Below are 26,007 nucleotides of genomic sequence, written 5' to 3'. Positions count from 1 at the left end.
TTATTATATAAGTAACCATTAAGTGTATTAAAATCACTGGTGGGAAAAATTTGGTCATCTCAATGGGCTAGAGACTTTATATTATTTTAAAGATAATGTACTTGCATCATTTCACCAAACTAATGTGGCTGCAATTTAGCCCAGGTCCAGATTTACCACACAACACACTGTCATGTGCCCTTAGTTCTAGGACACCACTTTTTAATGATTAGTTAACTTGAGGATAATGAAAGCCTTATCATGTACCTAATTAGCCATGCAGTCGCTAATGGTAGTCTAACTCATTTAGATAAAGTCAGTTTGCTGATCTGCTCTTTTGTTGAGGGTAGAGAAATGGAGGGGAGTGTAGGGAAAAAGTGTGTGATACACGTGTGGCGTTTTCTTTCTCCTTAGCTCCCATCTCCACCATCTTTACTCCACTTCATTACTGCAGAAGAGATCAGCAAACTCATATAGGTACACACAAAGAGAGAGGTTAAACAAATGGTAATAATATTTGGGCTTTCTGATAACAGTGAGAGGCTTTGTCTAACTGAGTATATTCTAAATACCAGTTCTTTCTATAGCCTTGTTTTTAAGCTGTTCATTTATATTTTAATGAAAATGACTCAAATCAATAATGGCCTATTTTGCAATCTCTTAAATATTTGGTATTCAGTAAGGAAATAAAAAATTCACCTCTCCTTAAGTTAATTTGTAAATTTCTCCATAAGTTCATGGGAAGAATCATCAGTGATAAAAATCAAAGAGCTCTATATGAAATTCTCGATTACAGAGTGATTCCTGAAAAATAGCATTCGTATCTATATTTGATAATAAATTTATAAACATAATTATTCATCTTGTAATTCATATTAAAGTATCTATATAAATCATTCTTACCTCGTTCTTCAGTTTGCTTCCAGAAAACCTTAGAAAACAGAACATTTTCCATTAGATAAAAATAAGATTTTTCTGTATAGGTATAACAATTGGAAAATGTAGAAGACCTGTGATTAGTTAAATAAATCTGGATAAATTACCTTTATTTTTCACATGGATCCAAGCATTTGTGTGGGGATAAAGGGGGAAAAGAGTCAGGCAATGTCACATATATGTTAATTATTCAAAATCTCAGTATTATAAATTTTTTCATTTTATTCTCACTGGTTTTATAGATGCCATCTTATTTATCCATAATATCCTCATTATAGTTAAACACAATTTTGAGTATGCTTTCATAGAATCTATACCATGTTAGTAGCTTTATCTTAATAATATAAATTGGTATTCAAAATATAGAATATTAGCAGTAATGATAATTTTTTAATCTTTGTTAAGTGATGGTCAAGCAGACTCAAATTTAAATGGAAAAATATATTTTATTTAAAAGAAATTCTGCTTTCTAGATATATCTTTCTTCATTACCTTACAATATTAATAGCTCATTGATTTTAAGCTATATAAATTGAATAGGTATTTTAGGGATCTATATTGTTGTTCTTTGAGAGAGAAAGCTTCTTCATATAAAATGAAGATCTTATTCTTAAAAGAAAACATTTAAATAAGAAAAATAGCAAACTATATATTAAGCAGGTCTAAGGTTATTAAGGAAATGCAAAAAAAAGTCTAAAAGATAATATAACTCTACCTTGTCAGGCCCTTTCCCGAATATACAGAGTGATAATATGCACTGCTCTCTTTGATGCCAATCCCATAATAATGGTACCTAGAACAAGGACAGGAACCATCTCTGTGTTAATGAAGGAGGTTTTTGAAAGAAAAAGTGAAGCAAAGCATGACTAAAACAATCTAAAATTAAGATATGTAGCCCTTGATAGCCTTCTTTACCTGTGTTTTTAAAGTAGTAACTTTTGATAATAACTAACCCTATTTATGGCTGCATTCACACTTATGGTCTTATTTCTTGCTTTAAGCTTGAAAGAGAAGTGAAATTCCCATTGCCAATTACCTAAAATAGTGCCATATCACCCCAAATTTTCAAATGTTTACATTCAAATTTAGACATTTAAATCTGCATGTGCAGTGTTGGTTCAAGATATATTAGGAATAGCTATGTCAGTATTTGCAATTTATTTAATCTGAATTTAATTAATAGATCAAGAAAATTTGCTTTTTTGTAGTATATCTAACAGATATACTAAGTGCATGACATTATGCATGGAAAAAATGTTATATATATATATATATATATATATATATATATATATATATATATATATATATATATATATATATATATATATATATATATATGAAGCATATGAATTTGAAGGCTAGAGCTGGAGTAATGATGCAGAGCAATAAGGTATCTGCTTTGCCGGCGCTAACCTAGGAAGGACCGCAGTTTGATCCCACGGCCTCCCATATAGTCTCCCAAGCCTGGAGCGATTTCTGAGCACATAGCCAAGAGTAACCCTTGAGTGTCACTGGGTGTGGCCCCCCCCCAAAAAAAAAAACAAGAAACAAAATAAATAAATAAATAAGTAAATAAAGGCTAGAGTAATAGTACAGAAAATAAGGTGCTTGCCTTAACCTCAGTTTTATCTCCAGCACCCCATATTGTCCTTGACTCTACCAGAAGTAATGTATAAGTGCAGAACCAAGAATAACTCCTGAGTGCTACCAAGTATAGTCTCCAAACAAATAAAGTTATTTTTATAATAAAAAATGAATTGTTTATGGGGTCAATTTTCTTTATAGATTTGTGCAACTTAATGGGAGGTGATGTCATACATTATAAAGCTAATTCAAGGAATAAAAGTGCTTCAAATAGCTCTTGTAAATGTGTGCATGAATCCTAAATGATAGAAAATTACAAAAGCATGAAGATTCTCATGTTGCAACCCATTTTTTATGCTGTCATTGTTTGAGAAGGGAATCTTCTTAGTAGTCCTGGGGCATCTAGACTATATCTGAAGTCCTTTAGAGGCTTTGTGTACCATGGATCAAATAAGAGACCTGATACAGGAGAGCCATGTTCTCCTGATCTATGAACTATCTCCTTGACCTAAAAATTGTCATATCTAATTTATTTTCATTGCCAACAACTGAACCCAGGGTCGCACCCATGCCCTCAACCAGAAGATCGTTCTCACTGCTGTAGATCCTTTATATACTTCTTAAGTGCAAATGCTACAAACTTTATAAAAAAGGCTAAACAAATAGTGGCAACTCAATAAAGGGAGCCAGAGTTGACTAACTTTTGCTTTTACTCTTTATCCTCAAATCAACATCACACACATCACATACAGTGGTTATATATTCACCTAATATTGGGAAAAAATTAAATAATAGAATAATTAGACTTCCAGGAATCTCCTAAGTAAACTAAAATTTCATTACTTTGCACAAATATATGAGTTTAAGGAGGATTGGGAAATAATAGATCTGAGTTTTCAAGGTCTTTTATCGATTTCAGCAGTAAAGGTCAAGCAATTCTATTCCTAAATGTTTCCAAGGCCCAAGACAAAATACATATGCTTAATATTATAATAATTATAATAATATTGTTATATTGTATATATAGTACATACTTATAATTATATAATTCACTTTAAAATATAATATATTGTTTATGTTATATTATATACATATGCACATTTATATAGCAACTAATAAAAATCCTTGTTTTCTTATTTTGACAATTTATTTCCACAATCATTTGGCTGGTAGGTAGGTAGGTTTGCAATTACAATTTTTTTTTTCATTTACTCATGACTACTATACAGTCAAGTTTCTCACATTTGGAGAAATCACAGTGGTCAGCACATCCAGAATGCAATGCAAAAGCCTCACCCTGGGAAAACCACCTTCATGATCATGTTATCTCCTCTGCCAGGTAAATATGAATGTACTGTTCTTAGGTTTTGTAATCCCTTGTGAGAACATAGCAGTGAAATTGAAAGACCATTTCTGCCTTCTCATTTCCTCCCAAGTAATATTTTTGTTGTTTTTCACATCAAAGTTAACATGCAGTTTACACTACCACATCCATAATAAAAAACATTTCATTATTCCAAAACAATTTCCTCTTGCAAGCCCTCAGGCCTAACGTGTAATGATAGAAAAGAGAAACTTTTGAGTAAAGATGAGAGATGAGTCCTTAAAAGCTCAAGAATCAGATCTAGACTATTTGCAAAAAGGACACCAGATTCTTGGGGCCAGGAATTGGATGTGGAAAGAGGATGTATTCTTTGGATGAATAGTCTGTCTCTGAGGAGGAGGAATAGAGTCAGAAGAGCTGGAATAGGTCTAAACCAGGCTTTCTGCCATCTAACATGAGAGATCCAGAGAGGGGTTTTCAGCTATTATGGTCCATTATGGTCTTTACTGCAGTAAAGAAGTTCTCACTAATGACCGGGTCACAGTCAATGGAGAGGAAGTTTTATGAACTCGGGAAATACACTCAATCAGAAATGTTCTGTAAACGGATATGCATGATACCCTTTCAGAAACAGTATTGCAAATCATAGTGCCTAAAGGAAAAAAAGGGGATAAAGAGTAAGAGTGAAAAAGAGAGACAGAGGTATCTGTCATAGAGAAGGTGTGTGAAGGGGTCTGAACAGGGGCAGCAAGAGGGAAACTGAGGATGTTCATGGCAGGAAGTGTATACTGGTTAAGGGATGAGTAATGAATATTATATAACTGAAACTCAACCATGAACAATTTTGTAACTGTATCTCACAGGATAAACAATCACTAGAAAGAGATGAAAATTCCAAAAAGAATATTATAAAGCCATTCATTTGAAAATAGTAATGGGAAAATGTAGCAGACTTTTGTAGCAACAAATAAAAAAGCTTTAAGTTCTCAGTTTAAGTAGACAGACAATAATTAGTCTGCTAGGGTCACCTCCATCTATAAGCATGTGTCATGTGGACCCAATTTAGATTCCATGTGATTGGACAGGACAGTCCAACCCAGAACCCCAGATCCCAGACGTGGAACCGATGCAGGTTCCAGCAACAGCATCAAAGTCCTCCCAGGAAAACTCTGAATGCTGTTCTAGCACCGACTTGCACCAGTTTTAACATGACATCTTGACATGAGGAAATGGCAACAACTTGAGCTAAAAGAGGACTGCCCTATTTCATCACCTAATGGTATGATGCAACCAGAAGACAGGCCATCCTTTGCCCTAAGTAAAAACCAAATTCACTATCTACAGAAGACTGACTGACTGGACAGAACCTATCAAGGAACTTCCTAGCCTAGGCCTTGGCCTAGAATTTGTACAAAAACCAACATTTCTAATTCCAGAGGTCTGTCTTTGACAACTGAGACTGAGCAAAACTTCTGGAACTATGCTGAAATATTATATCCTAGGCTCTGCCCTAGAATCTGAACAAAACCCAAGACCACTTATTAGAGAAGACTGATTACAACAACAGTAATGAACAGAACTCCTAGAACCATAAAGTAAAACTCTCTCCTAGCCTTCACCCTATGACCTACGCAAATAACAAGATCTCCAGCTACAGAAGCAGGATGTCATCACCCACATCTGAGTGGAAAGTTTTCTGGCACCATAAAAAGATCTTGGGGTGTGTAAATGCATGAGTATGGAGCCTGTAGTTGTTCCCATGACAATATGCTTCAAGGGTGGAGAAACCCTGTATCTCTTAGGCCAAGGGAATTCCCGTTGTAATTTTCCCATATTTACCAATGCCTATGCAAAAGAAGAAGAAGAAGGAAGAAGAAGAAGAAGAAGAAGAAGAAGAAGAAGAAAGAAGAAGAAGAAGAAGAAGAAGAAGAAGAAGAAGAAAGAAGAAGAAGAAGAGAAGAGAAGAAGAAGAAGAGAAAGAAGAGAAGAAGAAGAAGAAGAAGAAGAAGAGAAGAAAAAGAAGAAGAAGAAGGAAGAAGAAGAAGAAGAAGAAGAAGAAGAAGAAGAAGAAGAAGAAGAAGAAGAAGAAGAAGAAGAAGAAGAAGAAGAAGAAGAAGAAGAAGAAGAAGAAGAAGAAGAAGAAGAAGAAGAAACATAAACTCCCCTTTTTAAGAAGTTTCTGGTCTGGTTTTGTTCTCTGTTTCCCCCCCCCCTTGGTTTTTTTTCCATAGCTGATGGTTTTGGTTTTCAGTTTATTATTTCTTTGTTCTTTTTTTTTAATTTTTTTTATTTAAACAATTTTATTACATACATGATCGTGTTTGGGTTTCAGTCATGTAAAGAACACCACCCATCACCAGTGCAACATTCCTATCACCAATGTCCCAAATCTCCCTCCTCCCCACCCAACCCCTGCCTGTACTCTAGACAGGCTTTCTATTTCCCTCGTACATTCTCATTATTATTATTATCCAAAACGTAGTTATTTCTCTAACTAAACTCATCCCCGTTTGTGGTGAGCTTCATGAGGTGAGCTGTAACTTACAGCTCTTTTCTCTTTTGTGTCTGAAAGTTGTTATTGCAAGAATGTCTTTCATTTTTCTTAAAACCCATAGATGAGTGAGACCATTCTGTGTCTTTCTCTCTCTCTCTGACTTATTTCACTCAGCGTATTATTTGTTTGTTCTTTTTGCAATTTTGTTCTTACTCCCTTATTGTTTTTGTTTTTGTTTTTGTTTTGTTTTGTTTTGCTACCTTTTTCTTCTTTTTTCCCTTCCTTCTTCTAAATGGATATTTATAACACCTAGATGAACTCCTCCTAGTTTTTTTCTTTCGTGATTATTTGTTTGTTTTTCTTTCTTTCTTTCTCCCCCTGATGGTACCAAGACCAGACAGTCGAATGTTCATTTGGTGGGAATAAAAATTGAACAGACATGAATACCAAATACAAAATCAATAGCAAAAGAATCAATACCCAATCTACAACAAGCTGTACAAGGGGAAACAGTTGCACTAGCATTACAGGGGTAAAGAACGGAGATGTGGGTTGCATGCTGGGAACAGGGGTGGAGGGAGGACAACACTGGTTGTGTGAATGCCCCTCATTCATTGTCACTATGTGCCTCAAATATTACTGTGAAAGAATTGTAATTCACTTTGACCACAATAAAAAAAATTTTAACAGCACAGTGTAAAAAAGCTCACTGTCATTTTCCACATTTTTTACCCACTTCTCTATTTTCTGAAACCAGTTAAGTCAAAGAAGTGGTTTTTATCTACTCAATTATTAAATTGGCCCATTTCTTATTCATCATGAAATTCTGAGGCTAAATTAGAAGCAGCAATCATGACCTACAGATTTATATTACAGGGCCTACACAATGAACACGTTCAAGCAAACTAACTTGTCCTTGCTCTTTTGTCCTCTCTTCTCATTACTTCGTTTTTTTGTTGTTGTTGCTGTTGTTTGTTTGTTTTTTTCTCTCTTCTTGTCTCCCTCTTCTTCTACCTCTCCTCCTCAATATCATCAATTCAATCCATATCAAGTAAAAACCACATGGTTACCTCCTCTATAGGAAAGGAAAGCTGATATATAGTGTGCTGCGGACAATACTGCAAAGTATAAACACCAGTATAGATAGACCTCACTAATATAATGGTTAGTACTCGAGACACGAAACCTATGCGTATCCAAAAGCTGATCTATTAGTTTCTTTACCTTACATGTACTATACTTATCTATCTTTCTGTACTCAGCATATCTTTTGTTCTCCCCACCTCTTTTTATTAATATATACCTAAGCTAACTTCTATATGTTTATATGTGGGCAGTAGCACACAGAGATAGGAATCCTTCTTGAGAGACAAACCTAAATTATAAACAACCCATACCTATAGCCTATATAGCCACTCCCATGTACTATCCCCTCTCCACCTTCAGAAATACGACTATCCCTTCACCCCTCAATCCCATTTCCGATATCCCACCATATTAAAACTGTTCACCCTCAGTTCTTAGTCCATTAGGCATCAAGACTGGCCTCCTACCCCAACGAGCCAGTACCCAGCACCAAGTACCCAGCACCAAGTGAAGAGACACCCACTCAAACCCACATCTTGTTCCCGGCAAGAAAATACAACCAACACCCCAACTAACTCATGCAGTGTGGCCCTCCTAATCACCTCTCCCTAAGTGGACTGTGGCTTGATACCTACCCTAGTTCCAAAAGGATTCCCACTGCAAGAACTCTCCCCAAGACCTCCCTGCTGCAAATCTTTTTCAATCTCAGGAAGGCCAAGGTGTGTGATGAAAAGGCACCCTGAAGCCCATACCCCACAAGGAAATCTCAAAAGATAATGGGGAAGCCTATACTTTCATCATAAATATAAGACCTATATAACACTACCTCTTAACCTGTTTTTCCCCAAATGTAATCTCTTGCATCACTTTGTTCCTTTTTCTTTGTTATTTTGTTTTTGTTTTTGTTTTGTTTTGTTTTTGCTTTTTTGGGGTCACAACTGGTGGCGCTCGGGGGTTGCTCCTGGTTCTATGCTCGGAGGTCGTCCCTGGCAGGCACAGGAGACCATGTGAGATGCCCGGATTTGAGCCACCGTCTTTCTGCATGAAGGACAGACACCTTACCTCCATGTTTTATCTCTGGCCCCACTTTGATCCTTTAATTACTTTTTTTATTTTTTATTTTTTATTTTTTTTTTTTTTTGGTTTTGGGCCACACCGGCATTGCTCAGGGGTTACTCCTGGCTGTCTGCTCAGAAATAGCTCCTGGCAGGCACGGGGGACCATATGGGACACCGGGATTCGAACCAACCACCTTTGGTCCTGGATCGGCTGCTTGCAAGGCAAACGCCGCTGTGCTATCTCTCCGGGCCCTTATTTAATTTTTTTAAAAAACTTTTATCTTTAAATATATTTGAGCATATATATTTTTAGTTTTTGTTTTCATCTCTCTCCACCCCCAAATCCACCAGCAATATAATGTAACACCACTTCTTCTTGCAAAGGCATATTAAAAAAAAGGGGAAATCTTACATATAAAAACAAGCTCTTATCTACTAGGGATAAGAACTCATACTTTTTTACAGGGGCATCTCCCACCTTGAACATATGTCATGTGGAACCAACTTAGACCCCAGGGAATTAGGCACCGACCGTCCAGCCTTGGACTAATAAAATAATTAGTCTACTAAACTGAACTAAGGTGTACATTGTTCCATTGTTCCATTTCTATGAGGCAGAGTGAATATTATTTTATGTAAAAAGCCACCTCAGAGCTATTGTTTCATGAAGGGAGAGATAAAGGAAAATAAAATTTATGGAAACAAAAAACATTGAACTGATTTATATTTTTAATCAGAAGAATAAAAAGTAAACATATTTGATAAGAGAAATACCAAAAAAAACCTCAGCAGATTTAAAAGCTATTATTCAGCTAAATATATTTAAAGAATTAGTCATTAAATCTAAGTTTAAAATAAGTATTAATATTTCCCCTGTTAAATTTTAGAACTAAGAAATATAAGGAAATGTTTTATATTTGAAGGATTAAAAAAAGATGTTCAAAACTAATGGGTTTAATAAACTGAAGATATATTTTTATAACATGTTTTGAAAAGTTTATCATTTGTTCACAACATTATATTTTAAATGACTACATTTTAGCCACTAGCCCAATAAATTTCTGTAAATAATTGCTTTTCATACAGGTTAAACCAGATGATATTTCTGTCAATAGTGAATGAGGGTTTCTTTCCACAACATTAGCTATTTCCAGACCTTTTGATATATATTATTTCAAGGTATATGATTGTTATTGTTATTTTGATTTGCATTTTCCTAATTATGAGTGAGTATAAGCTTTCTCATATGATCCAGCAATTCCACATTTTTGGCATTGATTAATAAAACATTAATTAGAAAGGATACATAAACACCTATGCTCATCAGGATATTTAATACAGTAGCTAAGATATGGCAACAATCCAAATGTCTCACTACATATGAATATAAATAGAACAAGAAATTGTGGTATGATGGAATACTGTTCAGCTCTGAAAAAAGCAAAATCACTCCATTTGTGCAACATAGCACTAGAGGATATCATGTTAAGTGAAATCACTCAAAAGAAAGAGGAGATATAATAGTATCTCTTATGTGAGACTTAAAATTATACATCAAGGTAGCAACAAAAAGTCAAAAAGCAACATAATGATATAAGTAATGGGATTCACACAATTGATTTGGAACTGATAAGAGGAAAATATATTGGAGTCATTTGGGAGGTATATGGACTCACTGATGATGGTTTTGGTGTTAGGCTCATTAATAGTGTAAACCATGGAATTTCAATAGAATTTTTAAAGGATTTTTAAAATGTTTTTTAAAAAATTATTTTTCTATTGACTTTATTAAATTTTGGAGCTTCCAGTGTTCAGGAACCCTTCAACTACTCCTGGTTCCAAGCTCTTTGATCACTCCTAGTAAGTCTCAAATAACCATATGCACTCCCAGGGATCAAACTTGGTTTGGCATGTAACTCTTTTACTATTAAGCTCAAGATTCAACTTTGACTAGAGTTTATTTAATAAAAATTACTAAGTGAAATATATTTACATAATATTTTCAAATATGTTATGCTCAGCAAACTCCACGGATCCCAGATGAATCATTACTAATATTACTTACTAAAACCTATAATATTGATTTATTTCATATATCAGACTTTCAAATATATGCTTTCTATACTATGAAATAAAAGTTAATAAAAATAATTTGATAACATGAATGTTTAAGTGTACCATAAAAAACTTAAAAGCACTTGCCTCTAACTGAAAAATATATTTAAGTAATATATGTGCATTTACACATACTAGAACAATTTTAAATTTAATCTTTAAATTTTAAAGACTAAAGAATCTTTTGCCTAACATGATGTGAGAAAATTTACTAACTCTATGTAAACTTATCTATCAGTATCAGAAGCATTTGATCTCCATAAATACTTTACATTTTCCTCACCTTGGTGCCTTTAAATATTGCTGAGTTCTTCATTGGAAATAATCTTAGTTTTTGTGTCCTTGTTTTTTAACCACACTTCAAGGCAAATATTCAATGCATGATATTGTGGCTGCTCTCTCAAGAAAAATAAAATCTATCTAAGAATTTCTCTCTTGACAATGTATCCTATATTATCTTTGTACCATATACTATTATACACATGGTTTATCTTTCCTACTAAACTATAAACTAAACTGCATTGCATCTTTTTCTGTTAAAAAAATTAAGCAAATACTTCATTTATTGAATGAGTTCATGCATACTACCAGGAATTTAGAAACTTAAAATCACAAAATTATCTTAAGGTCTATAATTTCCATAACCACCACATCTGTTTATTTTAACAGGTCCACTAGGATACTGGGTGAACTTGTGTGAATACTGTGCATATATATATAGGGATTAAATTGAATGAATTTTAGTTATAAAGGTTTCTAGGAATACAAATCTCAATATTTTATAAGACATTTTGCAATGCTTTAAAACATGTAATTTCGTATTTCTTCTGGGACCAATAAAATAATCTTTTGCCTTTAATTTTACTTAAAATTAGACTAATAACTTATAGCTAAAAATTAGACTAATAGCTTTATGTTATTTGAATGATGAGTTAGCATCTTTAAGAATAGAGAACAGATAATAGAGTATTTTTTTTTCTGTTCTCCAAACATCTTAAGAGTAATTGTGTGCAAAATATATATGAAATTTTCATCTCACTTGCAACAACTAAATTTTATTTTTTTTATTTTTGTTTTTTGGGCCACACTCAGTGACGCTCAGGGATTATTCCTGGCTATACACTCAGAAATCGCTCCTGGCTTCGGGGACCATATGGAACTCAGGGGTATCGAACCAAGGTCGGTCCTAGGTTAGCGCATGCAAAGCAGATGCCCTATGGCCCCCTAAATTATTTTTAATATATTTCCCTAAGGTATATTATGCTGGGAAATATTAGAAATATTCTAACATAACTAGCATTAGACTTCTAGCCATGCACTCAGGAATTGTCCTGGCAAGCTTGGGAACCATATGTGATGCTGAGGATTAAACCTTGTTGGCATGCAAAGCAAATACCCTACCATTGTAATATCCATCTGGCCTCCTGTTTATATTATTTTATCCATTTATATTTAAAATATATAAAAGGAAAGTGTTTTTAAATCCTGGTTATAACTAGTAACTTTTCTACAAAACTGTTTGAATAATTCAAGTATGCTTTGTGATGCTTAACAAAATTGTGTTCATTCATTAATTTTGACTTAAGGCTTTATTGTCAAGTCTTAATTTTGTGCCATGAAATATTTACATCTAATAAAGCATTAATTTTCTATCTTCACTTATTTTTTGTTTTTGTTTTTTGGGTAAGACCCAAAAACCCTGTGCTTAGGAGTTACTTCTGGTACAGTGCCCAGAAATCACCTTGCAGGTTCAGGGAAATATATGGGATGCTGGAGATCGAACCAGGTTGTTTGTGTGCAAAACAAATGCCCTATCCACTTACATCAATCCAGCTCCTTATGCTCACATTTTAACATGAGCATTTTGTGACTACAAAGGGATCTTTAAGAGGACAAATGGATGTTTTGAATCTCTTGTGTACTATTAAAATATTTATATGGGTCTAACACCTTTCTTCATTTGCTGGCCAATTTATACTTATACCTTTATTTCTTCTTATCCATTCTGCCATTTTATAGGATTCCTAAAACATATGTTCTAAATGAACTCATAGCCTCTATGTTAGTTTACACTATACAAATGATAACTGATAAGGAAATGATAGGATTAAGCTGTTCAGGGACTTGCAATAACTTACTATGATAAGAGCAGCTGTCATATCAACTTTATTAACTCACTAAATCACTACTAATAAATAAGATAATAGCTTTTGTACATCATGTCTGTAAACCAAGATTTAACTGCTCAAAGTCTATGATAAATTAAAATGTAACTTCAAATCAGTCTACTATGTATGAAATCTAGTTAGTGTTCTCAACAATGTTCATTCAGCTGTACTCTGTTGAGCTCTGCTGAGTAAGGCTGAGTTAGTTCTAGAACATGCAATAAAATATTTATTAAATAAATGTTTTTCACAGTATGTACTCTCACATACCATGCCCTACATCTTAAAACTTCTTCAAATCATGATTTTGTATATTGTTGTAAATATGAATAACTGCATAATAACTCATAGTATATGCAGAATTATTTTCATTAGATATTGTGAGCTTATAAAATTTTGCTTTATTTTGTTTGTTCAAAAGATTAATATAAATATATTGTACAGAAAAATATTTTGACATTGGTGACAAAATGAGGAGAAAATGCACAAAAATTTCTTCATCATTATATTGGGTATATGTGCATCTGGTCTGGGGTGTGGTTGATTTCCTTCAAGGGGAGAGATTAGTAGCAGTGAATAAAGAAATGGAATGTTAGGCAGCTCATCTGCCTTAATAGTTATTGTTTTGTCTCACAAGCATACTTAATTTAGATATTCTAGGAAGAGCTCTTCAGATATCAAATGTTCATCTTTCCATCCATTTTCATAACACCAGACACAATATTTCCTATGTAGAACATGGGGCATATCATAGAAAATAAATTATTTAATGTTTAAGTTTATAATTTTGACATTAAATTATGTCACTACATTGATTCTTTCCTTTTGAATTTTTAAATATCTGTTTCTATAAAACACTTTATCTCTTCTAAAAAATATTTTATATCTTTTAGAAAAAATATTTTACCTTTTGATTGAATACATTTGGGACTCATTTTATTTAAATTGGACATATTTTGATTTTCATACTATAGCTCCTACTACTTTCTAAAATAAGTAGCACATGCATAATGATAAATCTCAGGACTGATAAAATGTAATGGCTTATATCTTAGAGAAATGGAACTTGAAAATAAACTCAGGTCTCACTCATTTTCTTTAGATTGCTAAGTATCTTTTTGTAACATAGATCAGTGTTTGCCAAAATTTTAAGATTAAATAAAAAGCAGAAAGCAAAATTATATTTGTGCTATATAGCTTTGCCTTTATATAAAATATATAATTTAGATTTATATAATATTATATTATCAATATAAAACAAATATATCTGAATATGTATAAAGGAATTAAAATTGTTCAAGATTGATGCAAGAGAAAATACTGTTATCTCTTTAAAAATTCAATATATTGAAGAAATTGATCACAGTTTGATTCCTGGTACTGCATATGACCCTATGAATACGATCAAGATCTCTCCTGAACAAAGTTGGAATCAGAACAGCCCCTAGCACTGCTAGATATACATATCAATCTTACAGTTGACTAGTTGAATTAGTTAGTAAGCATCCACTTAAATGATTACTTTTTTAATAGTATCTGTGTGGCCTTGGACAAGTCAATAACTTATTTTTCAGTAGGAATCTGCAGAAGTGTTAGGAACTCCCAGAGATACCCTGCTCATTTGGTACAGTTTCTGATAGTTTTGGTATATACTTCAGCCAGTGAGGTAATACTGTTTGCTGTTCTTGTCATAGGAACTGTATCACCAGTTCCAAGAAACCACCTATACTATCATTTCAAAATGTAAGAATTTGTGATATACTATGTGTATAAATGCCCAATAAATAACTTTAAGTTATATTGCTAAAATTTTAGACAAATTTTATACTTTCTTTTGTTAAATTTATGCTGAAAGCATACTCACTTTTCTATTCATTCCTTTACTCTTTGTTATTTAGTTCTCATCACAAATTTATGAAATACATGACCACTTAACTGATGAAAAGTTGAGACATGTATAGTGTCATATGGCTAAATATAGAATAATGATTACAACTTGGATTTGTCTAACTGTAATCATCATATTTCTATCCAATAGTCAGTGCTGAATTTTTACATCTCTTCAGATAAAAATCTAAAACTATTTCTTGGGAATAAATAAGAGAAAATGATCTGGCTAAGAATAATTACATCAGAAGCATTACTAAAAATAAGCTGCATAAATTTTGTATATTGTTATCTTTAATGAACTTAACTTTCTTATGTGAAATTTTTCTGTGATTTAAAAATATGCAAAAATGTAATAGGCAAGTAGTGAAAAATAGTATATCAGTAATATATAAATATTCAAATTTTATATTCCTTGCTCTTGGGTACATCTGCTTTTAGAAATCAAATAAATTGCCTGAAGTCACCACCACATATTGTTATATAAACTTAAATCTGGAGCCTCGCTGTTATCAATGAACAAGGTTAATGATTTATCCCTAATCCTAAAGGCTCCTTCTAGAATGAATTGACTGTCAGTAGCCTGCCTGCCTGTCCTCTTATAGATTCTGTGAAGAAGATTTCTCTGTTCTGCTTTGCTTCCTTTTTTCTTCTATTTACTTCAAACATTATCTAATCTTTCCTTCACCTATATATTTATTAGGAGTCAAATTCAATAAAATCATCCAGGTAAATTGAGTCAACTTTGAAAAAGACTGACTTAAAATAGACCCCTTTTCTTCTCCAATCTCTCATCTTTAATTCATGTTAAACCATAATATCTTTCATCTTAATTGAAAATAATTAAATAACTACTTGTTAATAATTATATACTACAGGCAACAAAACATATATACATGAATGAGAAGTTTCTATCTCAAAATACTATCATTGAAAGAGGATAAAATTAATTTCATACTATTGGATTTGATTTCATCACATGTTCTCCAAGTATTTCTATGGATGACCCAAACACTAAGCCAGGACTGCCCCGTAAGCACTGATAGGTGTGTCCCAAATGTCAAAAAAGAAAACATAAAATAGGGCAAACATTGGGTTGGAGAAATAGTACAATGGTGAGGGAGCATGCATCACAGAAAACAGACCTGGGTTCAATCATCAGCATCCCAGATAGTCCCCTGAGCTTTTTAGGAATGATCCCTGAGCACAGAATAAGGAGTAAGCCCTGAACACTGCTAGGTATGTTTCCACCCAAAACATATAGGCACCAACAAAACTTTTGTGAGATTTCAAGGAAATCTACATTGTTACAGAGCAATCACACAGTGAGTAGGGCATTTGTCTTGCAAGCAGCTGACCCAGGTTTGATCCTAAGCATCTTACATGGTCCCCTGAGCCCGTCAGGATAATTTCTGAGTACAGAACCAGAAGTAAACCCTGAGCTCTGCCAGATGTGGCCCAAAATTTAAAAAAAAAAAAGGTAGGTTAAATTTAAAAAGCCAAGAAATGATTCAAAATAAGAGGAACATTATGAGATGTTCTTTTAAATTGATTAAAATTTAATACCTGTAAGAAAAGAACATTCTTCACAGAGGAAGATGGAATAAACAAAAGGATGACAGAAAGAGTAATTGACAATCATTTGAAAAAAAAGATCAGACTAAGCTAATAAGTAAAACACAGATGGTTAAGATAAGAATATGGGTTTGGAACTAAGTTGTAATAAGCCCAAATATCAATGTGAGAAAAATGTTTAAAATTATGTACTGAATGTGAAGGTCTTATTTATCAGCTATATAAGTTGATTGTAAAGGATCAAATTGGAAAAATTCTCTGAATTGAAGACAAAATAAAGATCAGTTCAGATTATGACGATGAGAATGGAGATACAGTCAAGAGAACTTAAAAATTTAACTTATTTTCAAGCAAGAATCTAAAGCTGAATTAGCTACAGAATAACCTCTCATTGTATCTGAGTATGGAGCACATGAAGGGTAACTAATTTGAGTTTAATTGTACTATACACAATTGTGGATTTCAAAACATTTCTAGGCACAAGGACAGAAATGCCTCAGAATTTTTCTATTAATTATATGATCAAAATTAATAGTTAGATTCGTAAGATCTATACCAATATCTTGATATCTATAATACCAAGATCAGTTTCATCAGTTCCTTTCATGTGAGTTTTAATGTGACTGTTGAAAGTTTTTAAAATACATATGTGCTACACTATATTTTACTGAGAAGTTCTACATATATGTTAGGATAAAATTTGACACCAAGTAAGCTTAAAAGAATAGACATAAAGACAAACAGAGCTAGACAGGATTGTAGCAGAAAAGAAACTTGGAAGTTTTGTTTCTTTAGGATACATTTACTTTAAGAAAATGTGTTCTACACATTCAAATGCTAGACAGATGCCATATAAGATAAATATAAAAAAAACAAACCACTGAGGTTTTGCTGAGAAAAAGAAATGAACATAGTTAGTGATTCAGGGAAAAAAGTGTTCAGATGGCTACTCTTTGAGAAAACAAACAAACAAACAATGAGAAGGAAGTCACAAATTTAGTCATGGAGATGGCAGGAGATATGAGAGAATTTCAGCATTAAAAATATATGGCTATATATGTAAGCAGGAAGAAAATAAAAACTAAAACAAATCCCTTTTGTTTTCAGAAGAAAAGAATTTCATGGACAGAGAGAAAAAAACCTATGAACAAGAAACTGTAAATGTATTTCACAGAGAATGCCTCAAGACAAAGGAAAACTAAGAAAATAAGTGTGTGACCTCATTTTATATTATATTTTCATTAAAAGATGAACAAAAGGTTCATTTGTGCTCTTTATTTGTCTTGAAATTAAAATAAAAGAAAATAAAAAAAAGTATTTTCTTGTAAAGTAAACCAGAAATACATGAGCAGGTATCAAATATTTGTTTTGATTTCTTTTGGTAACATACTATTTCCCTTTTATGACTTTGGTATCAGCTTTAATATTTTGTAAATTTAATAATTTAAATAATCCATCATAAACTACCATAAATATTATAATTTGATACTGTAGTCATGTTTTCATGTATAAGTTATCACATGTATAAGTCTGCTATGTGTTCATGAGTATGCCTTACTTTGAATGGCCTCTTGTTCCAAGCCTCCTTGTCGTCAAGAGGGGAAATTTCTGGCGAATGGTCTAAAAAAAAAGTCAATTAGTTTAGATTTTCAAACTGTGTAGCACTATTATTTCAAGCCACTTATAACCAGATTCTAGATTCAAGAATTATAAAATCTACTTATGTAAAGTGTAAAACTTCGAGCAAATATTTAGTATAAAAGGTACTACCATAAATGTTTTACTAGATAATAATGCATCAGGAGAGGCAGAAAAATGAACTGAAGGAGTTCCCTTAACCCAATTTCCACAGTTCATACTAATACTTTATTTCATGTCATATTTTTATGAAAGCAATCATTATTATATGTATGCAAATATATTTGTGTTTACTCATAGAAACAAAGGTTTATGGACAATTATATATCCATCTCTGAATTTAAAAGAACACAAGAAACTTCCTCTGTTTACACATGTCCAAAGAAGTGCTTTGAAACTTTATTTTCTATGCTCCTTACTCAACCTTGCTAAAATGAGCAACTAGTTAAAGAATAATTTTAAGTTTAAATCACAGTAGATCCATACATGAACTAAGGGTTCCAAAGAAAATTTATACTTACATTTAAGTTAATTTCTTAAGGACTGGTTAGCAACTTGCAAAAAAGTGAACATAAACTCCCAGTTAACATCATGTATGAAGGTAAAATCCAAATGGATTAAAGGCCTTGATATCAGACCTGATACCATAAGGTATATATAACAACACATTGGTAAAACACTCCATGATATTGAGACTAAAGGCATCTTCAAGGAGGAAACTGCACTTTCCAAACAAGTGAAAGCAGAGATCAACAGATGGGAATACATTAAGCTGAGAAGCTTCTGCACCTCAAAAGAAATAGTGCCCAGGATACAAGAGCCACCCACCTTGTGGGAGAAACTATTCACCCAACACCCATCAGATAAGAGGCTAATATCCAAAATATACAAGGCACTGACACAACTTTACAAGAAAAAAACATCTAATCCCATCAAAAAATGGGGAGAAGAAATGAACAAACACTTTGATAAAAAAAAAAAAAAAGAAATACAAATGGCTAAAAGGCACATGAAAAAAAGCTCCTCATCACTAATCATCAGGGAGATGATAATCAAAACAAGGATGAGATACCATCTCATACCACAGAGATTGGCATACATCACAAAGAATGAGAACAATCAGTGCTGGCTGGGATGTGGAGAGAAAGGAACTTTTATTCACTGCTGGTGGGAATGCAGTCTAGTCCAAACTCTATGGAAAGCGAATTGGAGATTCCTCCAAAATCTGGAAATTGAGCTCCCATTCGACCCAGCTATTCCATTCCTAAGGATATACCCTAAGAACACAAGAATACAACACAAAAACCCCTTCCTCACACCTATATTTATTGCAGCACATTTCACAATAGCCAGGCTCTGGAAACAACCAAGATGCCCTTCAACAGACGAATGGCTAAAGAAACTGTGGTACATATACACAATGGAATATTATGCAGCCATCAGGAAAGATGAAGTCATGACATTTTTCTATACATGGATGTACATGGAATCTATCATGCTGAGTGAAATAAGTCAGAGGGAGAGAGAGAGATTCAGAATAGTCTCACTCATCTATGGGTTTTAAGAAAAATAAAAGTCATTTTTGCAACAATCCTCAGAGACAATGAAAGGAGGTCTGGAAAATCCAGCTCACTTCATGAAGCTCACCACAGAGTGGTGAGTGCAGTTATAGAAATAACTACACTGAGAACTACCATAATTATGTGAATAAATGAGGGAACTGGAAAGCCTGTCTGGAGTACAGGTGGGGTGTGGTGAGATGGAGGAAGATTTGGGACATTGGTGGTGGGAATGTTGCACTGGTGAAGGGTGTGTTCTTTACATGACTGAAACCTAATCACAATCATATTTATAATCAAGATGTTTAAATAAAGAAAAAGAAGAAAAAATTACATTTTTGTTTAGTGAAAATGTAGTGAAGTCACTAGGGCTAAAATAAAAAGTTGCTTACTGAGTAGGAGAAACATTTTTCACCTAATACCCAAGACAAAGCACTCACAGAACTCAACAGCTCAAAAAACCTCACCAAAAAGTGGGGAGAAGTGATGAACAGACACTTCCTTGAAGGAGACACATGGATGACCACTAGGCTTATAAAATGTGCTACTCATCACTTATTTTTGAGGGAAACATGAACTAAAACAGCAATGAGATGCCATCTTACGCCAAAGAGAATGATTATAGGTAACAGATTAAAAGCAGTCAGTGTTGATGGGAATGTGGTGGAAAAGGAGCAGTCACTAATGCTGGTAACAAAGTGATTTATTCAAACTCTGGAAAATGATGTGGAGACTTTTCAAAAATTGTAGAAAAATTTTTTTGTTTTGTTTTTTGGGCCACACCCGTTTGATGCTCAGGAGTTACTCCTGGCTAAGCATTCAGAAATTGCCCCTGGCTTGAGGGGACCATATGGGACACTGGTGGATCGAACCACAGTCCTTCCTTGGTAGCACTTGTAAGGCAGACACCTTACCTCTAGCACCACCTCTCTGGCCCCCAAAATTGTAAAAATTAAAATTTACATTATGTGATCTCAGTTCTTGGCTTTTATCCAAGGAGCATAAATTTACAAATTAAAAATAGATATATGTATGTGTGTATATATACATATAAATTATTTTTATTGCAGTGCTACTTATACTCATATTATACTTTTATTCAAAGTATTAAAAACAATCTAAGTGCCCAATAGTAGATGAATATATGAAGACATTTGGATAGAGTTAGAAAGGATTATATTAAGTTAAATTACAGACAGAAGAACAAATACTAGATGATTTTACCTATAGGTGATATACATAAACAACAGCAACAAAAATAAAGGAATGTTTTAACATCTAATAATAACTTCATGGACTTTGAAAACAGAACTGAGACTATAAAGTTGAAAGGAGAAGCGACATCAGCACAGTGAATAGTTTTGTGTACTTTGGTGGTTCTTGAGGGGCAACAATTTTGTACCACATATGCATATGCATAAACATAAATACTGTCAGAACAATTTTATTCAACTACAATTACATAGAAACCCAAATAGAAGTCATTTAGCTTCCTCTGACTAGCCACACCTGAAATAAGTGTCTATTTTTTTTGCTCTTTTGGCCTAGTACATTGTGAATAGCAGCAACAATTAGCATTAATAATTGTTAATGTTAATTATCACTTGTAATGTCATGGCATCAGTATAAAGAATAGTTTTTTCTCTTTTTAAAAAATAAAATTTTAAAAAAAGATTAATTGGGATTTGTCAAACTGCTTATTTTTTAAATAATATATTTAAGTACAATGATTACAAACATATTTGTAGTTTTGTTAATTCTATACCTTTAATCAGACTCAAGCTATTTAATGACTCCCAAATTACTAAAATTACAGTCATAATGAAATCATAGTACAGTAATCTTAAAATGGATATTAGAAATTGCCTCTCCTAGATCCTCATTTTATAAACTTGGAGATCTGAGTGTTAAAAGGGTTAAGTACATTTCAGTTTTCACCAAAAAAAAAAAAAAATAGTCTAGGCTAAAAACAAAAATCATTATATCATGTGAATCTTATCACTATCTCTTATAGCCAAATAATTTTCAAAAGGAATTATTTTCATTTAAAAGATTGTGAGGGCTAACCATACTGCTCATTATCCTCTAGTCAATGAGTCCCTCTACAGGTTAGAATTTGGATTTCCATTTATTCATTATGAGATGCAATATTTGTGAGCAAATATTTCTACAGTTTTCTACATCTTAAACAACTTAAGATAAAAAGAATCTCAAAAAGCAAGTATTTTCCAAAAGAAGGATTGTTTCTTAGTTTCTATGTGAAATATATATATATATATATATATATATATATATATATATATATATATATTGGTTTTATAAATTCCCAGAAAAACCATAAAGGTTGAATAGAAAACAAAGTTTTTAAATTAAAGATTTCACCAATGCTATTATTAAGTAGTTGAGAATAAATTTACTCATAATATAATGAAGAATTAAGAGAACTAGTTATATGATAGAATAAAACCTTTAATAATGTATATATTTATTCTCATGATTCAATAAAAAATAAGACAAAAATTACATTAATAAGATAATTTTCACTTTTACTTAATTTTGAATCTCAATACAGACCATCCCAGTTTACAATTTCTACCTCTTTGAAGGGAAAAATCACTGCTCAAACAGTCTGTTAAAATGGATATTCCTTAAGAAATTTAAATATTATTAAATCTTCTAATATACATGGATCTAGTGTTCAAAATACATTTCTTAAAATTTAATTTATACTTTGGACCAAATTCTAGATATTCTGTAAGAAAATTTTCCCTGATGATTGTTTTAATTTTATCTGTCAATATATTTGCAGTTGTAAAAAAGCAGAACAAATTAGTATAACTTACCTTTCCAAAGGTGGCTGCACAAGCTGGTTCCAATTTCTCTTTCCTGCAGAAATCTAAATAGTGTGCATAAAGAATGCACCTTGGTAAGCAAACTCCTTCACATACAATATAATTCTCTTCAAGCCTAAGAAAAATAACCAAAAATTGTAAGTCAAATCTTCTTCTTTGCTCTTTTACATTGGTTATATCTGTGTTCTGAGTATAGACTATAAGCAAGTGAATTTTTGAGTAGCAAGCTTTATTCTGAATATTATTTAAATTGGATCACAAGGATTATTAAAAGATTATGAACCCCAATAAGTACCTGTTAAGTATAGATTGTGAATAATATTGAAATCATTTATGCCTAGCCCACACTGCAAATCACGTGTCTTTCTACTAAATAAATTTTCACCATTCATCAAATCTATTTTGTGATATAAAATATAAACATAAAAATTGGAGATAATAGATTGTTTTAAAGACCATTATAAACTCTAAATGGCTGTCAGGCTTTAAGTTAGTAAGTGTTTATGTAAGTAAATGAAGTTTCTTCATTTTCAAAGTAGTTCTCAATTATGAATAACTAAGGAAGCATAGTGATAAACATTTCACTTAAGTCTAAAATGATAGTGCTGCACTTCTATATTTCTAGTTGTTTTGCTATAATTATCTAAAATGTTTTGTACTTGAATCACAAATTATATAGTTGATGCTAAAAACTATATTACTTCCAATTATATTATGAATATCATTATTATAACTTAAATTTTAAATATGGTCCTGTTTAATTTGATATCTAGCATTTCAATAAAAAGCAATTTATATGAGAAAAATATATTTATTATAACTATTTAACTAATGGTCTAGAAATTAGAACTTAACAACTCAACAGTTCTATTTTGTTTCTCTAACAAAGATGATTTTGGTGAAAATTACTTAAATTTAATTTTATGTAAATTAAATTACTTTTGTTATTATTATCCCAAAATAAAAATACTATGCATTCAGGTTAAAATATGATAAAACCCTTTAAGATTTCTAATATATTCTCAAAGTCTGTAAGGTAAGTGCCAAGGGAATTATTCTTTGTGCTGGTAAGGCAAAAGAAGCCATTTATCAATTAAAAAGATTTCAATGTGGTTATATATCCAGTAAAGCATGAATAAATTTAATCAAACACCCAATGGACATGAAAATTAAATTTACACAGCCAGTTATTTTACTTTAATTTCAGTTATAATTTTTAACATCACAATATAGTCTATGGTATTTGGGGAACCATTCACAAAAACCATTCACATACATTAAAAAAAGCACAAAATCATGTTTCTAAAATAAGGTAATAGTTATTTTCTAGGCAAGGCACAGAAAACTTACACAAGATAACAGTTTTCTATAGTTTCAAAATATGAAAACGCTGGTAAGAATAATATTTTTAACTAAAAAATTCTACTTCAATGATATGCATGTAATACCTAGTTTTAATCTTGCTATACTGAGATTATTGATGACATAATCTTTGTCCTTAAACTGAATAATCCTAGATATTTATAAGGCTAATTTGGAGTGTGTTAATTTTTCTTTAACAATAATGTATAACTTTTTATAACATAAAAGCTTGTTTTTTTAAAGCATTAAATTTGAACTGAAAAATGAAAGTGATAATTTAAAGGCTCTTTAATAATAAAATATCTAAAATAAAGTAGTTGTAGCCTAAATATTCCAAGTAAGTTTTAAAAGTATTTATTGCTTGCATTTATTTTTAAGCAAATCATAACTTTAATAGTTAAGCCACACTCCAGAAAAATATTTAGTCTACATTTCATATTTTTGAAAGAGTTCAAATAAATAACCACAGAAATGTAATATAAATAAATTTTAATCAATGTTGAATAAATAGAAAATATACTGGTTTTAGAAACTATTTTTTGTTTATTTTTCTAAGGTTCAAATTATACTTTACAATTACACATATTATGTAACCAATCTGTAACTAAGTAAACATTTCACTTCAAATTTTGGAAGACATTTATACCTGTATTTTTAACACTATGTGGGAAAGTTCAATGTTCTGTTTTATTGCTTTAAACATATCTTCCTTCTACAACAATATTATAAAATGTCTTTATATAGAGAGAACCTATTGATAAATTCTAAGTTTATAAAGATTATTCACAAAGTTCAATTTGAGATATTTCACGATAATACATTACACATTGCTGGTTCTATCAATAAATACAGCTGAGCATTATTAAGTTTATACTGATATTTTAACTGATTTTTTCATGCTTTCTACTTCAAATGCATTTCATCTTATGATTAATATACTATTTTAATTTGCCCTCCTGTGGATAAAGGCAATGTTAAAATTCTTCTTCCTTTTGTTTCAAGAAACATGTCTTATAAACATAAAAACCACGAGTAACAAATATATAAAGATCAAATTCTATGTTAAATTGATATTATTTAAGAAGTATTAATTATGGTTTACATTGAAAAACTTATAATTCTAGTTCATAACTGCTATATGTTTTTTGCATTGCAGATCATTTTTATTAGACTGATAAATATATCTGTACGAAATATTCAGAGGAAATAAACAATTTTTGGATAAATGTCTGTGTTTTTTTTCAACTTCCTTCCTATATGAGAAGCAACGAGGAAGATAGCACATTCTCAATACACTGACTTTTGAAACTTGACAGGTTTCACAGTCCCTGAGAACAATCTTACCACTGCAGGGTGAGTTGAGTCTGCTTCTTCTTATCTTTCATAATCTGTGTGATGGTTTTCTTCTGAGCGAGTTGTGGGTCAGCTACTTTGGTTTTGCTGTCTTGGGTGTCAGCATCCTCTTCTTCAGAGGAAAAACTGCCATTGCTTAGATGCATCTCTGATGGTAAATCGAATGGTGGCAAAAATCAGAATATATAATATCAATTAAGTAGTTTCTAACCTAAATGTACCTCTGAGTCAAAAGAGTAGCTTGGAACTTTTGGGGATGGAACTGGAGTCGAAAGAGGAGCGATACAAACTCCCAAAGAGTTTACAATCTGGATGAGAAATAGTGTTTAATTAAAAGATCTGTATAAAACTTTCTATACGCATGGGTGCGTTCTTTGCTCTGTGCTGCTTTTCTTTTTTTCTTTCTTTCCTTTTATTTTCTTCAAATTGGTTGCCCTTCTTAAAATATATCCCCGACCCAAACCTAAAGGGCTAGGAGCAAACTCACCTGATTTAATGCCTAAGGGCAGCTCCGGGTCTTCTCTCTCCCCACTTCCCTGGGCGCCCCCGGGCTGAGCCTCAGCTCCCAGATATCCTGGGTCCTCCGAGTAGACCAGTAAGCCCTTTTCGAGAAGCTGCACACAACAGTCCTCCTGGACTTGGGGGGAAACTTGCGGCAAAGGCTGAGCCTGCAGGAAGGCTCCCTCCAGCTCCGGGACCTTGGCCATCCTTTTGGCTGCCGGCGACCTGGGCACCCACCCGAGCACGGAGCGCACCCACGGAGCGCGCGGTGGCCCGGAGGTGCGACAAGGGGCGGGGCTGGCTCTCCGGGGCCGCGGGGCGGGGGCGAAGGCCAGTCCAGGGGTGTCGCGGAGCTGGGGGCGGACTGGGATAGCAGTTCCCTGGAGGAAGGGAGTGGGGCAGCCCTTCACCTGTCTGCAGTCGGGACACTTGCACTGCTAGGAACTCCTCCCTCCATCCTTTTTAGCCCGTCTCTCCAGGGGAGTCCCATTCGCCACACCCGTTTTTCTCTCCCCTCTGGTTCTGGACCCCAGAAC

General features: G+C 32.8%; 1 protein-coding gene and 1 pseudogene across 1 annotated transcript in view; both read right to left on the bottom strand.

Annotated features, from left to right (window-relative positions):
* The window catches only part of RFX6 (regulatory factor X6), a 67,942-nt gene extending 42,265 nt beyond the window's left edge, over positions 1–25,677 (bottom strand). Inside the window, exons 1-6 of the mRNA XM_049771351.1 lie at positions 25,458–25,677; positions 24,962–25,118; positions 22,247–22,370; positions 17,765–17,826; positions 1,631–1,708; positions 883–910 (exon numbers count right to left, since the gene is read on the bottom strand). Of these exons, the coding sequence (XP_049627308.1) occupies positions 883–910; positions 1,631–1,708; positions 17,765–17,826; positions 22,247–22,370; positions 24,962–25,118; positions 25,458–25,677 (669 nt within the window). The remainder of the gene's footprint in view (positions 1–882; positions 911–1,630; positions 1,709–17,764; positions 17,827–22,246; positions 22,371–24,961; positions 25,119–25,457) is intronic.
* LOC126008111 (uncharacterized) lies at positions 3,719–3,849 on the bottom strand (annotated as a pseudogene).
* Positions 25,678–26,007: the final 330 nt, after the last annotated feature.

Source organism: Suncus etruscus, chromosome 4 (assembly GCF_024139225.1).
Source record: "Suncus etruscus isolate mSunEtr1 chromosome 4, mSunEtr1.pri.cur, whole genome shotgun sequence".
Lineage (NCBI taxonomy): Eukaryota > Metazoa > Chordata > Mammalia > Eulipotyphla > Soricidae > Suncus > Suncus etruscus.
This window is presented reverse-complemented; position numbering and strand designations above follow the sequence as displayed.